Source organism: Lepeophtheirus salmonis, chromosome 6 (genome assembly GCF_016086655.4).
Source record: "Lepeophtheirus salmonis chromosome 6, UVic_Lsal_1.4, whole genome shotgun sequence".
Taxonomy (NCBI): domain Eukaryota; kingdom Metazoa; phylum Arthropoda; class Copepoda; order Siphonostomatoida; family Caligidae; genus Lepeophtheirus; species Lepeophtheirus salmonis.
Window position 1 is genome coordinate 41,144,355 of NC_052136.2, and position 17,135 is coordinate 41,161,489.

Consider the following 17,135-nt stretch of genomic DNA (forward strand, 5'->3'; position numbering starts at 1 on the left):
TTTTTAACACTTGTATAACATATCATATTAGCGACTTTAAGGGAAGAAATTTAGGAGATCTCAATTTTAATAGATCTATAATATAACGTTATTTTTATGATTTTCACAAAGTAAATCAAGTTTTCCTGAATTTGAAAATTTAGACTACTATTTATTATTTCTGTTGTAGTGTAATTTGAAATATGGAAGATTCAGAGATATAAAGTAGAATCAAGTGATATTTTATCCTCCAAAACCGTAACTTTAATCAACAGTACCATATGTCTCGCTCCCGCTTTTTACATGCACTTGCTCGATGCCAATTTCTAGATATAGCTAGTAAGCTTCTTTTTCTACTTAATTAAGAGAATGCTGAACAGAACACTTAAAACAGCTGAATGCCAAAAAAAAAAATTGAACGGAACGCTTACAAGCCTGCCAGATGCTCCCTTCTCAATAAATAAATAATAATGATAACAGCTTCAGAAAATTTAGAAAAATACGTTCAGTTGACAACTGCAAAAAGTCGATCCCGTTTTCTACTACATTAGGATATATTTTATACTCCACGTTATGTCCACTAGTTATGGCACTCCATATTTTTTTTTGCCTTTATAAAGCGCTTACGTCTTGTAAATGTAACGAGTGAGAGTAAAATATTATTAACTATACTTATCGATCCTCTGTTCATGTTTTAGTAAAAGTGTATAACTCTATTTGACAAAGTGCCATCATAATAATATTTTAAGTATATATTGTATACTTCATGAAGTAATTTATGTATACATGCACATTGTAGGAGTAAGTATGTAGTTTTTCCCTGCCCAATATATATTTTCCTTGTTTAATTTGAAAATTATATACAAAAAGTTCATGTCCTGTAAATGAATTAAAAATATACATTCAAAGCTCAGGAAATCGTGTGGGCCAATTTGATTAATTATTCAAACATTATCCAAATAATATAATCGATAACAGAAATATTTTAACTTATTGCAATAGTTATTTATAGGTTTACTAACTAGTGAGAACTTTGTAAAAGATCTCACTACAAAAATATGAGCTTACTTATTTGTTTTATTAAATATTTAACCAACTTTAAGTGTGAACTATATTTTCAAAAATTATACATATTATATTATCATGGGACGCACTAACACTCTTGTCTAATCTAAAGAACTCAAGGGCTCTTGAGTTCTTTAGTGTAATCCAAGATAAATAGAAATAAAAAGTTATACCATAACGCTTTTCCGAATAATGTTTGACTTCCAGCACGCTTTTTAATAGTGATGTCATAGACTATGAGTGTTTGTGTGTTGTTTTTTTTTCAAAATATGTCTGTCTTGCCCAGCAATAGGTACAATTCATCAAATTAAAAAGTATATCAAGCCCAATTCCATGATGGTCTAACCTTGTATTTTTATTAACTTTGATATAATCTAATTGTGAGATAAAGACCAATTCCTAGTCGAATCCAAATCCCCAACTCTGGAAAATAGTAAGGCAAAAAAGGCAACAACTTATTTTTCTTATTGAAATCTTCATATAATTATGTTTAGTCTCAGTCAACTCCATATTTTCATCCATTAGGACATTTCCATACTTCTAAAACTATCTAAAATTACGCAAATCATCTTATTAGTTGTTAACTTACTAGTGAGAGTTATTAAGCGTTGACAACAGACAGACAAACAAACTTTGCTTTATGAATATAAATATGCCTAAGTTTAAGCATTATTTTAAACAAATTTGAAAAAAAATATAATAAAAAATTCTACAAAATTAATACCACAGAAATTATTATTAACTAATATTGTTAGAATATCCATCTAAATTATATTACGATATGTATTTCCACACTTTTTACTATTAACTCCTTAGCCCCCAATATATATATAACTGAACATGATTATTTCTTTAAAATATTTTCTGAATTTTAGTTACACACGCTCTTTGCTACATTACTATTTCTTAGATCGAGTAGTAACACTGAAAAATTAGGTCTCACAAAAAATTCAATCATCCAGACAAACCTCGCTTTATTAACATATATTATTACTACTAGTATTTAATTAATTTTTTTTTTCGACGTCGTCAACTACTTTTTGACATCATTATTTTATGTATTATATATCTATGGTAGGTACAGCTTTTTTGAAGTTGTATAGAAAATTCAGAGCAAAACAATATGCTTATAATCATTACTCAATTAATATACAATTGTGTTATATGAACTCATTCTTGTAAAGTAAGCTACAAATGATTAATAGCTATTTCCTTTCAAAAAACAAACGAGTTTGTTCGTTTTTTACATCTAATAGGATAAAATTTGAAAAACAATTCACGTTCTGAATCATGATTTAATTCTACTTTTACAATCTGTTACAAATAAGTAAAATAATATGTATATTGATTAAGTAAGTTTGATTTTTTTATTTTTTTTTATTTTACTCCACTAGAGACATTATGTTCTACTCTAATTTGATATTAACCTTCATATCAGCAAAAATGTTGGCTCCTAATTTCTACATAGTTGAAGGAAAAAGTACAAAATGTAAGCAAAACTTAGACCAAGATACCATCAAATTCCTCATTTGGAATCGACATAATATGATTTACCCAGAGATACTCAAATATAATCAAGATAGGAGTAAATTGTTTAATCAATATCTCCCAACAAAGTTCCTTGTTCATGGTTATCGAGACGTTGGAGACACTAATTGGATCCAAAAGGCTAAGATTGAGTATTTAAGGAGAGGTAAGTATTTCCATTTCATCCCTTAAAAAAAAAAAAATACAAATCCATGTACTCATGTATCATTTCAGAGAACTGCAATGTAATTTCCATAGATTGGAGTGTAATATCATTTCAAAATTATATATCTGCAATATGGCATCTAAAGGAAGTTGCATCAGTGAGTAGGGATTTCCTAAGCAATTTGAAAAACTCAAGGATCCCTGGCCATCAAAATTTGACTGCTCTTCATCCTATTGGATTTAGTTTGGGAGCTCATATCGTTGGAATACTTGGAAAGATGTTTAAGAGTCAACTACCAAGGATAACTGGACTGGATCCCGCAAGTACATATCTTTAGTCATTAACACATTTTTTTATTTTTAAATCTTTTAAATTTCATAGGACCCATTGTAGAGATACTCCCATCAAGCTGGAAATTAGACAAGAAATCTGCTCAATTTGTAGATGTTATTCATGGGGCAGGTCATTACCTAACAATGACTGGAATGGTGAATGAGCCGAAAATATTTTTGTACGCAATAGTTTTCATATATTTTTTCTATGAAGGTAGGGAATGTTGATTTCTTTCCAAATGGTGGGGTGTCTCCACAACCAGGCTGTGAAAGAGAGCCCTTAAACTTGGTTTGCTCACATTTACGAGTCGCTGATCTCTACGTAGAGAGCATTAATAGTCCAATAGGGTTCAAATCTCGGCTTTGCAACTCTTGGAGATTATTTGAAGTAAATATTCATTAAATTATTAAAGGAAATCTGAACAATTATATCATTTTTTAGACTCGTCAGTGCAATAGAAATCCAACAAACTGGATGGGATATCGTGTCGATAAACATATAGAAGGAAAATTTTTCCTATTTACGCGCTCATATTCTCCGTTTGCTATTCCTTTATGACAATTTTATAAAGTAATTAATTAATTAATTATCATCAATTTGTAGTATATAAGCAATATTAGTTTGATAATCATAAATGAACATAGTTGTACATTATTTTACTAATAAGTAATACATAACTATGTTCATAATCTGAAACAAGGGCTACAAGAAGAAACAAGTGTCTGTATGTTGGGTGTCGAACTGAATCAGATAGGACAATACCTTCTGGCGTCGTACTACATCGATTTCCCAAATCCTTTATTCGTAAGCATAAATGCATCAACATAACCCGTCACGAATCCTCATAGATACTTACGTATAATTCTGTAGTTTGCTCATTACATTTTAACGAAAGAGATTATTTTTATATTCCTAAAGCACAGAAAACACAAAAACTTAAGCCTGAGGCCTACTCTTCAATTTATCCCAAAAATAAACCATTAAAGAAAAAAACTACTAAAAATTCTATGGCATGTGAAAAATTATTCCTGCAGTTAAGAAAATGACTTTAAACCCAACAATAGACAACACATTTGATGATCTTATTTTTAAGGCAATGAATTCCGAAAGATATCAGTTTTATTAAAGAAACATAATTTATAAGGTTATTTTGTCTCAAAGATGAAGGTGTAACAGAAATATCATACGATATAAAAAAATTTCCGAATCTAACTTTTAATTTATTTTGTCACGGAGATAAATTATCAGAAGATATTGTTTTATTTTTATGCCCGAAGGGAAAAATTAATTTTTTTCTACATTTCTAAAAATAATGTAGTTCCTTAGCGCTTACAATTTCGGTGTGTCATCTCAATTCAATGCCATTGATAGAATAGATAAATTTATTAATTTTATAAAAGAACAATTCTGTCTTTTATTTCAAAATAAAGAGAAAAACTCAAATAAGCTCTTATATGCCATATGGTTTAAACATCACCATTCTTGTATTATGGTGTTAGAAAATTCTTATCACTACGTCATAGTAATTATCTGACGAGAATAACCAGCTTTTTAAGAGTAGAATGTGGAATAATTGATTCTAGTAAAATATATTTAAAACAAAGAATAAAAGAATTATCCAGCTTCCAACGATATATTCATTTGTGGATTGATGAAGGTAAGTAATTTTGTAAATTTATGAAGATTAGTTATTTTTTTGTAAATTATAGTTTATACAAGTCAAAGATTCGAGTTTGCAAGTGGAAAATGTTATGTAGAAGTTGATGGGAATATATGTAAAACAGTTTTAACATTAATGATTTCTTCATTAACATCTCGATACAAGGATGTTGTTTCCTCATCGAAATTGATAAGTTCTCACCATCTTATCAATATGACATCATTATTAAAACTTTAAAAATGTTGGATGATTTAGGTTTCTATGTCATAAGCATGTCATTTGACAATCATACCAGAGCCCTAAAAGGGCTCTGAGTTATCCAATTAATAGACAAAATGCTTGTTGATTATATGCGTAATGCATGTCTTTCAACTTCATATGGAATCCAATAGGCTCCAACAAAAACAATATATCCTTTTTTCGAATTGGTACATAATTTTAAAAATTGTGTGTTAATACTCTATTTACTCAAAGGTAACTTTCCAAGCTAGCTGGGTTATTTTTTCATTAGAATTATATTATATATTACTTAAAATTATTTTATTTTATCAATTTAAAATTTGGGAAATCGATGTAGTCCGACATCGGCTCCAGTTTGACACACAACATAAACAAACTTGTTTGCCATAATGAATGAATTATTTTATTATTACAAGATTAATATCTATTAAATAAATATAATATCATTTGAATGAAACTGATACTACATAATCTTGAACAAACACGAACTGAAGTGAATACTTTATTTTTGAAGGGCAAATTTATTCGTTTAAATAGTTAATTCAATTATTTTTCATGATTTATTTTAGAAAACCTTTTAAAAAATATATACTTCGATTTTAAACTGTGAACGTGAAGTGAGTGCTCCATTTTTGCCTCAAAAACAATTTTTGGGGATTAAAAATGCTAACCCAAAATGGAAGAGTTAAACCACTTGATTTTGTTAAAAACTACAACAACGACAAACTATTACTCTTTTATTAGGAATTGTCATCAAAATTGATGTTTATCACTACAACAGGTTGCGTGATTGTGCTCCTCCAGATAGTATAAGAACTCACTGAATAATTGTTTTTTAAATTTACCATACAAATTTATTTTTATAGGTTTGTTAATTCCATTTTTATTGAAAGTTCCGTACTTTGTTTGAAACAAGTTGTATCAGTCGAAGAACGGAACTTGTTTCAAACAACACTGATTAAATGGTTCTAATTAAAACATTTAATGCTTTAGTTCTAATCATAGGTAGAGATAAAAAATATAGAGTGGTTACTTGAAGAAAAAATTGAAGAGAGAGACAGCTCATGAATACTACAACTAAAGGATCATAACATTCAAATTTTATATAGAAAATAGCCGTTTCGTCTTACTTAATAATGTGATTTTAGGGGCCTAACAGACTTAACGTAGTTCAAATTTTTCTCTTATCAAAATGACAAGTATATATATGAAATCTGTAAAATGTAAAATAGTTCATTATTATTGTTTTAATAGTTCATCAATCTCAATTTTCTCTCTTATGAAGGAGTATGATCTCTTAAAGGAATCTCCACAATTGGTTTCTAATTTTGCCTTGAATCGCATGAAGCCTATAACAATACTATGATGAACATTTTCATGTTCGATTTTTTCTTATAATTTCCTAATATTCTCGTTTGTTCTAGTAAATACTTATTTTAATAAAATGTGTTTTATAATATTATCTATGATAAATAAGCATGCAATCAGTGAAGTATCATTTATTCTACAACATATTATTAATATTTTTCAAATTATTGATTTTTAAACTGAATTAGATATGGCAAATATCAAATATAACAGCTACGTTTCATCATCTTTCGAATTTTTACACTTTTTTGTTAAATGGTGGCATAAATCTTTAACATTAGTTATCCACTTCTGGAGCCTTCGTTTTTTATAGAAATCATTTTAATTTTGAAAGACTTTAAATTTATTAAAAGAACTTAATTTTTTTCGGAAAGAATCATAATGTCTCTTTTTGCTTTTTTTTTTTTCACCACCACCAAGGATTCCATTGTATTAGGTAGGGCGTATGTATGAGCAATGACCATATTTACAGTTGGCCTTTTTGCAATCATTTTTTCAGAATTCCTTTTTTTAGTACTGTCTTTTTATAGGTTCTTGCTTTAATATTCACCGATGGGACTCAACTTTTTTTAAGTGCATTGAAAAGTCGAAAATTGGGGACACTGCTCCATCATCAAGAGTACGCTTAACTTTGTATTTGATGATGCCAGAGTACTCGAAGTGCTTAAAACAGATCCTTGACAATTTGGTTTGTTTCCAATCTTGACGACGGCAGTTTCCTTTAGAAGCACTGGATTTTTAGGAGATCTGAAAATAGATGTTTATAATATATATGGAATATTAAATTAAGTAACAAGGATGCCAAAACACATGATTGTTTTCTAAAATTATGAAAATACTTACAGAAAAAAGCTTATTTTCTCATAATTGTGGTTAAGTTCACATTTCTTCCACGATTGTCTAGTAAGATCGTGCTCTAGGGATCTAGAAAAACCCGGTGTTCTCGAAGACAATTAAATGCAATGCAATCAGGCATTTAACTCTACAAATAAAATAATAAGAATGCATCAAATCCCTATGATATCCACTATGATAAGCTTACATAATACCAAACACTTTTAGTAAAAATTAGTTCTAATTTTAAGAAATATTATTGATAACTGAAAGGCTAATATTGACATAATATTAATAAGTTATTAAATAACTGAATGATCTGATCCTTGTAAGTTATAAGTAACTTATATATGTTTCTTTATTGTTCATCAGCTGAACGCTTCCTCGTCATTCTAGAGAGTAAACACTCTATATGTCTAGCAATAGTTCTAATACTAATATAGTGGAGCACAAGCTCTAATCACCTAACCTGTTGTGTTGAAAAACATCATTTTTGATGATAAATTCTACGTGGGGAACTTATATGAGCTTATATTAATAAGATGATTATGTATTTATATGTGAGTTGTCGAACAGAAAGGGATACAAAACTTTTTACAGACTGAATCGATTACTCATATCCTCCAATGCATGAGTTTATAAGGATTAAAATTATGTAATTTTAAGTAATTATATTTAATTAAGGCAGGAGTTAGTAAAGTTGCATGTATTTATGCAAGGAGTTGAATGAATTTGGAATTAGAATAAGTTTTATTCAAATAATATGAAATATTCCCCCAACCCCTATTAATATTATATTAATAATGTGATGAATTCATTGGGATCAACAAGATTCTTAAATTTGGTGCCAAAATAGAACCAACTGGAAACATCAGTCAGACTGTATCGATTTACTATATACACATTCATGAGCTTAAAAGGATCAAAATAATGTAATTTTTAGTAACTAGGTTCATCTAATTCCTATGAAGTAAGAATTATAGCTGATGAGGGAGTCGGGAGTCAGCAGAGTCACATGTATTTACTAATTGAGTCGGTTTGGAACACAGATAATATGAATACTAATCTATGAATTGGAGTTTCAAATTATGAAATAGCTGAAGATTTGGAGCCAGGATATCTAAATATTATAAATCCAACCTAAAATAACTGTTAAAATCATACTCTAGAAATTAAATTTAAATTCTCAGTCCTTAAAATAATAAATAAACATAACCAATTTAATTAAAACTACACACATCAAAAAATAAATTATTCTTAATTTATATTTGGGAATAATATTTAGTGATTTGGACTCTGAATCCAACCAATGCCATTTATATTGTGCGACTCCAAATAAATTTAAATCCTGGTGCAAATACACTCCGCTCTACCGTTCCAATGGCAATCGGAGAATAATAATTCATATTTGAATAAAAGTAACTACATAATAACCTTTATACAAACACAAACTGAAGTTGATACTTTATTTTTGAAAGATAAATTCATCAGTTTAAATAACTACTTGCATAATATTTTGAATATTTACGCTAAAAAAGCTTTTAATATAAATATACTTCGATTCTGAATTGTATAAATTATGTCAGTACATCATTTTTTGCTTAAAAACAATTATATAGGATTTCAAATATTTTCCCAAAATGAAGGAGTTGCTTAATATACCACGTGATGAAGATATAAAATTACAACTACGACAAATATTATAGACTTATAATTGTACAAAGTTCATATGAGTTCACCAACTTGAATTTATGATAAAAAATGATGTTTTTCACCACAACAGTTTGCATGATTGGAGCTTGTGCGCCTCCAGATAGTATTAGAAATCATTGGTTAAGAGTGGCAATCCCAGGTTGAAGCACTCACTCTACGCAAGTTTTTTTAATCAAAAACGTTTCTATAAAGATCAGTTATAAAATGTTAACTTTGTGGAATATATATTAATTGTAGCACGTGAGTTCACATAGATTCCCTAATGGTGATCACTGATCAGTGCTTATTCTAATTAAGCCACTGATGAAATAAAAAGGAAGAAATATTGTAAAAAGTCAATTAGGTTTTCTCATTTGATTTAAAAGCATAAAAAATACACTTCCCCCTCATAGAGATATAAAGTTTTTTATCTCTATGTTCCCCCCAACATGAGGTTAAGTGATGAGCCTTGGTCCACTCCAGATATTAGTAGATCTCATTCACTAATTAAATTAAGCTGGTGCTTCAATTCAATAATCTAGAAAGAAAAGGAAAGATGTATCCCAGTAAATTTCATCCAGTTATACATTTTATATTAAGGCTATTTCGATCCACGATTGACCTTTTTGCTTCCTGGATTTTCTCTTTCTTTTATGAAAGTCAAAGCAAGTTACCTCCTATTCCTGAAAATGATTATGAAATTTTGACGTTACCCGTGGTAGACTTGGCTTCCAAGATACAAAATGGTTATCTTACCAGCCGGATCGTTGTTCAAGCATATGTTAATAGAGCCATAGCAGTTCAACCCTATATAAATGCATTTGTTAATACAAGGTTTTTATATTCTCTATGGATTTATTAATATATTATAATATACATGCGTAACAGTACTAGTCAGATATTGGTTGTGAAAAATATATGTGACAGATCAATCATTCAATATGATCAGTACGCCCATCTATAAATTCGTTATATAAATCAAGATAAAAATCGCATTTTTTTATATTTTTTTTTGTATAAATTATAATTTGAATTGTCATCCCCATGCGTACATAATATAATGTAATAACAATAATAATTCTATCTTTTTTGTGTTAGGTTTGAAGATGCCTTAAAAGAAGCAGATGACGTAGATCGTCTCATCCAAAATACTGCATTCAATGAAAAATCACAACTCTTTGATCGCAAGCCCTTTTTAGGGATTCCTTTTACAACAAAAGATGCTTTGGCTGTCAAAGGATTGAAGCAAACAATTGGACTCATTTCTCGGCGAGATCATGTGAGTACGGAGGATTCAACTGCAGTAGCCAACCTTAAAGCTGCCGGAGGAATCATTTTGGGTGTAACAAATGTTCCAGAATTATGCATGTGGATGGAAACATACAACAAATTATACGGAAGAACGAATAATCCCTATCATCTTGGTAGAATTCCCGGAGGATCCTCTGGAGGTGAAGCAGCTGCAATTTCATCAGCGTCCTCTCCATTTGGAATTGGATCGGACATAGGTTTGTGTATTTTTCCTTTTTTGATTTCCTTAAAAAGTTTATTTATCATCTAGGGTTTTATTTATTTTTACAGGTGGCTCTATAAGAATGCCATCCTTTTTTTGTGGAATATATGGTCATAAATGCAGTACTGGAGAACCCGTTTCGAATTCTGGTCAGATACCTGTTGCTGTAGGAATAAAAAACACTTTTCTATCTACAGGCCCTATGACTCGTTATGCGAAGGATCTTTTACCTGCCTTTAAAGCACTCATATCCAATGAGGAAATCTGTGTAAATCGATTACGTCTATCTGACCCTGTTAACGTTAAGGATTTAAAAATTTATTATATTGAAAATGATTCAGACAGTTGCCCTCTCATAAGCAGAGTTCACAAAGATCTCCAAAAATGTCAAGAGCAATTACTAAAAAACTTGGAAACAAAATTAAAGCTAACTGTAGAGCGTATTTGTATTGAAGAATTTTATTGGAGTTTTAATATTTGGAGTCAAAAAATGAACTCAGAGTCAAAATCCCCTTCCTTCGCATTAGAAATGAATAATCTTCGTGATCCTCCAGTAAATCCATTCAATGAAATATTCAAATGGTTCTTGAACTCTAGCAATCATACTCTACCATCCATAGGTATATATCTATTCATATATAATTTTCCTGCATGTATCCCTTCTTTTAGATTCTCTATTTATGTACGTTATATTTCGTTTTTAGGTTTGGCATTTATGGAAAATCATATTGGCCCTCATAATACACACCATAGGGATTTCTTAGATATGTGTGAATCCCTTCGACACAAATTAGGGGATATTCTGAGGGACGACGGTGTACTCATCTTTCCAAGTCATCCCGTTCCAGCTCCATATCATGGTGAAGCCTTACTTAAATCTTTTAATTTTGCATATACTGCAATATTTAATGTTCTTGGGAATCCCGTAACTCAGATACCCTTAGGGATTTCTCCCGAAACCAAAACTCCAGTTGGAGTGCAATTGGTTGGTGGATTAAATCAAGATCGTTTGACAATTGCTTTAGCGGTGGAAATTGAGAGGATGAATGGAGTTAGTTGTAGTGGCGGGGGTTGGAGGACTGTGTTTTAAATCTACAAATTGTTGTGATGGATCCTTTTAGTCAAAAAATATTAAAACATCGATATTTATAAAATGGATTATGTATTGATAATTTTTTCATTCATGATTAAGTTAGTATTTGATACCATTTAAAATGGGCATATTGTTGTTCATGCTTTGTAGTATAGTTTATATTATGATATACATTATTTATTAATAATAAATTTGTTGTCTTGGTGAAAGTAATGTCTTCATTTTTTTTTTTTTTTTTTTTTTTTTTTGTACACAGAAATATATATTTAACGGTGTTCTCTCTCTCTCTCTCTTTACCTTCATCGACCATAGTCTACTTAGTAGTAGGCTTTCCATATACAATATTTTAATAAAAATTATAACTACGCAGTGTTTTTCCTCACAAGTAGGTTCATAAACAACGAATTAATTATGATTATACTCGAACATGTCAAATTTATTGTTATTTAAAAAAACTCATCAACATAATTCTTAGTATGCGTCTAACTATACAAATATAATTATAAATTAAATATAACGATGTTGAATCTGACATAAACTCTTTAATTGATAAATAATCATGTGGGATTGATTCCTTTTAGCTGATCAATTCAGGTCAAATTAATCAAAGCTGTTTGATGACAAAATATCATTATTATCTTTCCTTCCTCTATCCCTTCCACGTTGTTATAAATCTTAGTAATTTTTATTGTTTCCTATCAGGTGTGTATGTTAATTCCACATAATTCATGCTCATACATATGAGGTAGTTAGTGAGCCCTTTGGGTTCGTTTTCATACACATAGTGAATAATAACATGTACTATTACACATGGTGAGAACTTGGAACATTGCTACCATAGAATACACAAGGGAAGGATTGGAACAAGATAATTTTTTTTCTTCTTGCTTTACATTAGTCGTCATAGTACTTCTTTCTTCTTTTCTTTCAAGGAAATCTATAGTTATATATAACTTAGCTTTAGACTTCCTTGACATAACATACTCCCTTCAATGTACTATGAATGGTTATGTTAACATATATTATTTTTTAAGAGCTGTTTACTCTTAACATTGATTAAACTTTAGGTTTTAACTTTTGTGAGAATATCAGATCTTTTGTATTCCCCCGGGATGTATAACTGGTAATTTACGATATAAATAGACAGAAAATAAAAAATCATATAACTTCCTTTCGAATCTTAAGGAGAGAGAGAAGTTATTAAAGGTCATAAAAAAATTAGGGCCAATTAGACTTCTCTCTCAAATACCAAGAAACCCCAATGCTGAATAGCTTAAAATTTGTAAAAAGGTAGCCTCTTTTTTCATCACAAATTTTATACATAGTAATTATTTTGTAAGCAATTTCTACGAATAAATTTGAAAAAATGATACACTCTAAAAATTAATTATAAATTCGGAAAGCAATCAATCTATCTTTGTATTTGACATTATTCATCAAATGGAAGTTAGACTTGATAAATTGGATATCAAATAAAAATCCAAATTTGGACATAGATTCCGTAAAAAAGCAAATTGCAGGGGGAGTTATATAAAAGAGGGATCATGTTCAGCAATTTAATCAGCTAAAAAGCTTTGAGAAGAAAGATTGTACTACGGATTTAAAAAAATAATAATGCGGCATTCTAACTATTTCGAAGAGTTTAATATTAATTAGTTAATTAAATTTTTTATATTAATGTTGCCTTCTCAGTTTTTTTTTCAGTAATTTATATCTGGTTCAAATCATTTCCACCTAAATAATGATTTCACTTCGGCAAAAAGAGTTCAAAATGTCCAAATTTATAAAAAAAAATATACGGTTTTTTTTAAATTAATGTACTGACATTTCATTAAAGTTATTGCCTCAAAACGAAACTAAAAATTCAAATTACTCCCAACTATTTAATAATTGCGGGGAATTGTTCACAACTTAACAAAAGCTAATTATAAATCAACCAATCAACGTTTAGAAGAAAGAAAGATTTTGAAACATCGACATCTGTCAAAACACATATTGTAAATTTTAATTAGGAATGTGAATATTCTAAATATATTACTGTCTAAATTGAGGCGAGCGTAAAGACCTTGCCTGAGAAAATTTCATAAAAATATTGTAACTTTGAGCGGCGACATTTAGGCTGAAAGAAATCACTATAAGCTATAGTGCTCATTCTTTGTTCCAGAATTTACAAAATAGGGCTCATTCATATTTTACTCTTACCAAGAAATACATAATTTTTTTATTTTACGCTCACCACAATTTAGCCAATATTCACATCCCTGATTGTAATATATGTGGGAGGATCACACCTCGCTAAGGAACTTAAATCACGATGTGATTTTTATTGCATCTCTCAACCTCTGCCCCTTCAACAGAAAAGAAAGGAAAAAGGCTTAAAACCATTTATTTCTTTGTCAATTCTTTCAAAAATCTTATATCTCATAATAATGACATCTAGTGGTGGACTAATGCATTTATAGAATAGAAATATCAAGCAATATGCGAGAAATGTTTCAGGTGTATGTAATTATTTTTAAATTAAACTCACAGCTAGCTGCCTATGACATCCTCAATCATGACACCATCATCAACATCCCAATTGAATTGATCTGAATAGATTCATACTGCTTAGGAGCGGGCTTGACATACATATATACCTACATACAACAGAATGAGATAAATAAAAAAGTGAATTTATCTAAATGAGACTAAGAGCTATAAAGTATATCGATGATAATACTGCAAAACAATTGTGTCGACGTCGTTGCTTGATGATGATACAATTATTTTTTTTATGATTATTCATTACTATTATGTAGAGCATTAATTAGAACAAATATGTGTTTGAAAAGCAACCTGAATCTACATATATACATAGTTCGACAATGATTATTGTTGTCCCTTCATGTTGGCAATAGGAAGGAAAGGTCAACAAATCATCCGTGGCCTTCAGGTAAATCTTCATGATGCACTGAAAAAAATAATGAAGCCTAAGGACATGGTTTCATTTATCGTAAGTGTAGTACTTATGATATTCATCATAAAATTAATCATAACATCAATATTTAGATAGATAACTACATAAACGTAATATATATAATAATATATAGTTGTTTTGGATCGGGGTCCTTGAACTGATTTCCTAATCAGTCGCTCCCCCCTTTTAGTATTTTCTTTACATTTCGATCTTTTTTACCGTTCGACGATCCTAATGACCGATTAGTGGGTTATTCATTCCTATGGTAATGGCTCTCTGTTTTTCATTTTCTTCACAAGAAATCTAGAATTAAAGAATCTAAAAACGAAGAAAAGAACTATAGCAAGAACATATTCTATTACGTTCTTGCCATACACCTCCTACTTTAAACTTTAGATATCTTGTCTCTTAGAAAGAGGCTATGATTAAACTTCAACAGGTGAAATGACGTAGCTAGTAATTATGTCATTTTAGCTGTATTAGTTACCATAAAAGACCAAAAAAATAATACATAAAGAACAAAAAGATCAACGCGTCAGCTAAATGAAAAAAAAAAAAAAAAAAAGCAATAGAATTAAAAGTAGAAAAAAATATGTGCACAGAAATAGATATTTTGCTATATATTGATTAATACTTTATAATCAAATGTTGACCTGAATTTCAGCGGTTTAACATACCACAAAATAAGGCTGCAAATTCATCTGAACTGACCACATTGCTCTTTTATTTCTATATTTGTTTTCTTTGTAAAAGACAGATAACGATTGGTCCTAGGACTGACAAATTTTATTAGGACCGGACTGATATGAATGCAGTCTTTTTAGTTTTTTTAGACAGACTTAACACTAATATACAGTAACTTTCATTATATTTCTCAACTTTTTCTTCTTTAAAAAGAAAAAAAAGGCTCAATATCAGTTGATATTAATTTCTATCAATATATCAATTTCTAATTCTTTCATTGTGACTATTAACGTTTGTGATCATTCTTCGAAGAATATAAATGTAATCCAGATAATACAAGGCTCAATTTAAGAAAATAACATTATTGTACTTTTGTGCTAACGAATCTAAGATGGGAATTAATCACAAAAGCTAACTCAAGTTCAAGTAATAAAAACAAGAATAGACAATCGGTAGATTGTAAACCTCCGGTTAATATCATTTTCCCTAAAAATGGGACTAATGTACCTCAGTTGGTTCTAAAGATATGGTTGATTTAAACGTTTTGTGTGACTTTGATCTTGAGCTCTCAAAATTTGATGACCTCTTACTGTTAAAATATATAATCCTCCTACAAAGTTTTACCAAAATCAGTCAATCTTTTTTTCTGTAATCCTCGTAACAAACAGACAAACAAATGGAGGTAATTTCAAATTGCCAATTTCCAACTTTGTTGCGGAAGTCATAAAGTGGTATAAGTAGAGATAGAAATCGGGTGTATCTTTTAGGTTTTCATTATTTTTAGAATTGGTACTAGATAGAATGAACTTTCTTTTCCTCAACTGTTGTCATTATTATTTACTCCCTAAGTAGTGAGCTTTATTTTCTACAATATTCAAAACCTTGGTGGGTTCTAAAAAAAGACGGAGGTCCTCGTTGATGATTTGTTACAGAATTATAATTGTAAGTTCTCGTTGGACTCAGAGTAGAATTGAGGATCAACATTGGATTAATTATTGCCCATGTCCTTGTTTATTTCCTTCCCCCCTCCTGCCTCGTCGCAGCTGATTTTAGCTGATCTATTGAAACATCATGACAGCTGAGCTGCACATGAATCAAAACATTTTTCAAATTATCGGGGTAACTATATTCATTTTCGGGTTTTTTTCTCAACATTTTCTGAATACCCGGGTTCTCATCCTTCGGTATAAAGAATAGAGAAAAAACCGAGAGACGAACAAAAAATATCTTTAAAATATAAACAATACCTGTTTTTATGAAATTTAATGCTGAATCACGAAACCTTTATCCAAAGGTATTTTTCAGGTGACTGAGTTTTTCATTTACTACTAATACAATTATACATATAAGACACGTAGCAGCAGATCTCAATAATATCTTCCACATAAAATATATTATTAATGTTTAATATTATTAAAATAATATTAAATAATATAGTATTCACATTATTTTTCTTATTTAAAAAAATCTTGATTGCATTGTTTTTCAAAAAAAATATGGAAATACATATTCATTAAATATATATACTTATAAAAATAAATATTTAAAACATCGTGAGAGAACAGGAATTAAATTTCCCATATTTATTTCAGAACATAGGTATTATAACCAAGCAAAAAGTCTTCGTCTTTTTGTATCATTGAAAAATATTTAGAAAAAGAAGCTTGAATGTTATATAACTACATTAGAGGGGAAAAAACAGACAAAAGTCATAGTCTAGTTGAAATAAAAGTAAAATATGCAATATTTACATATATGTAGGCCTAATCAAGATAATTAGAGACATAGTATATCAATTTGTCAACCGAACGCCACAGATCTGGCGGAAAGAAGATAAATAAGTTGAGTGCCCAATAACTACAGCTCACATTTTTGTAAGGAAAAAAAGAATGCGAGGAGAAAGCGGGAGCGAGAGATATGGTACCATTGAATTAAGACCTTTGTTAATATAAGCTAATCTTATGAAAATAATATTAATTAATAAGTTTTTAATACTATTTTTTTATGTAGAATAAGTTAAAC

At 29.5% G+C, this 17,135-nt stretch overlaps 2 protein-coding genes and 1 long non-coding RNA gene across 9 annotated transcripts; 2 read left to right on the top strand and 1 right to left on the bottom strand.

Annotated features, from left to right (window-relative positions):
- Window positions 1–642: 642 nt before the first annotated feature.
- On the top strand, window positions 643–6,457 carry LOC121119897 (pancreatic triacylglycerol lipase). 7 transcript variants are annotated; one of them, XR_005864876.2, is made up of 8 exons: window positions 676–780; window positions 2,439–2,737; window positions 2,806–3,060; window positions 3,119–3,225; window positions 3,284–3,457; window positions 3,512–3,640; window positions 5,964–6,169; window positions 6,225–6,457. XR_005864876.2 is itself a non-coding variant. In XM_040714718.2 (7 exons), exons 2-6 carry the CDS (start codon window positions 2,446–2,448, stop codon window positions 3,626–3,628), a joined length of 945 nt encoding a protein of 314 aa, XP_040570652.1. In that variant the 5' UTR covers window positions 643–780; window positions 2,439–2,445; the 3' UTR covers window positions 3,629–3,640; window positions 6,256–6,457. The 7 variants fall into 7 exon arrangements, 6 of the variants coding, with proteins under 6 accessions (XP_040570652.1, XP_071745592.1, XP_071745591.1 ...); XM_040714718.2 differs by lacking the exon at window positions 5,964–6,169 and having other exon boundaries at window positions 643–780; window positions 6,256–6,457; XM_071889491.1 differs by lacking the exon at window positions 5,964–6,169 and having other exon boundaries at window positions 643–780; window positions 6,225–6,323.
- On the bottom strand, window positions 6,455–7,565 carry LOC121119898 (uncharacterized). Its single transcript, XR_011780821.1, has 3 exons — window positions 7,381–7,565; window positions 7,182–7,320; window positions 6,455–7,085 (listed from the first exon to the last, which is right to left on the bottom strand). It is a non-coding gene; the product is annotated as an uncharacterized lncRNA (long non-coding RNA).
- Window positions 7,566–9,137: 1,572 nt separating this feature from the next.
- Window positions 9,138–11,679, top strand: LOC121119896 (fatty-acid amide hydrolase 2-A). Its single transcript, XM_040714717.2, has 4 exons — window positions 9,138–9,698; window positions 9,963–10,372; window positions 10,446–10,997; window positions 11,082–11,679. Exons 1-4 carry the CDS (start codon window positions 9,421–9,423, stop codon window positions 11,465–11,467), a joined length of 1,626 nt encoding a protein of 541 aa, XP_040570651.1. The 5' UTR covers window positions 9,138–9,420; the 3' UTR covers window positions 11,468–11,679.
- The last annotated feature ends 5,456 nt before the right edge of the window (window positions 11,680–17,135 follow it).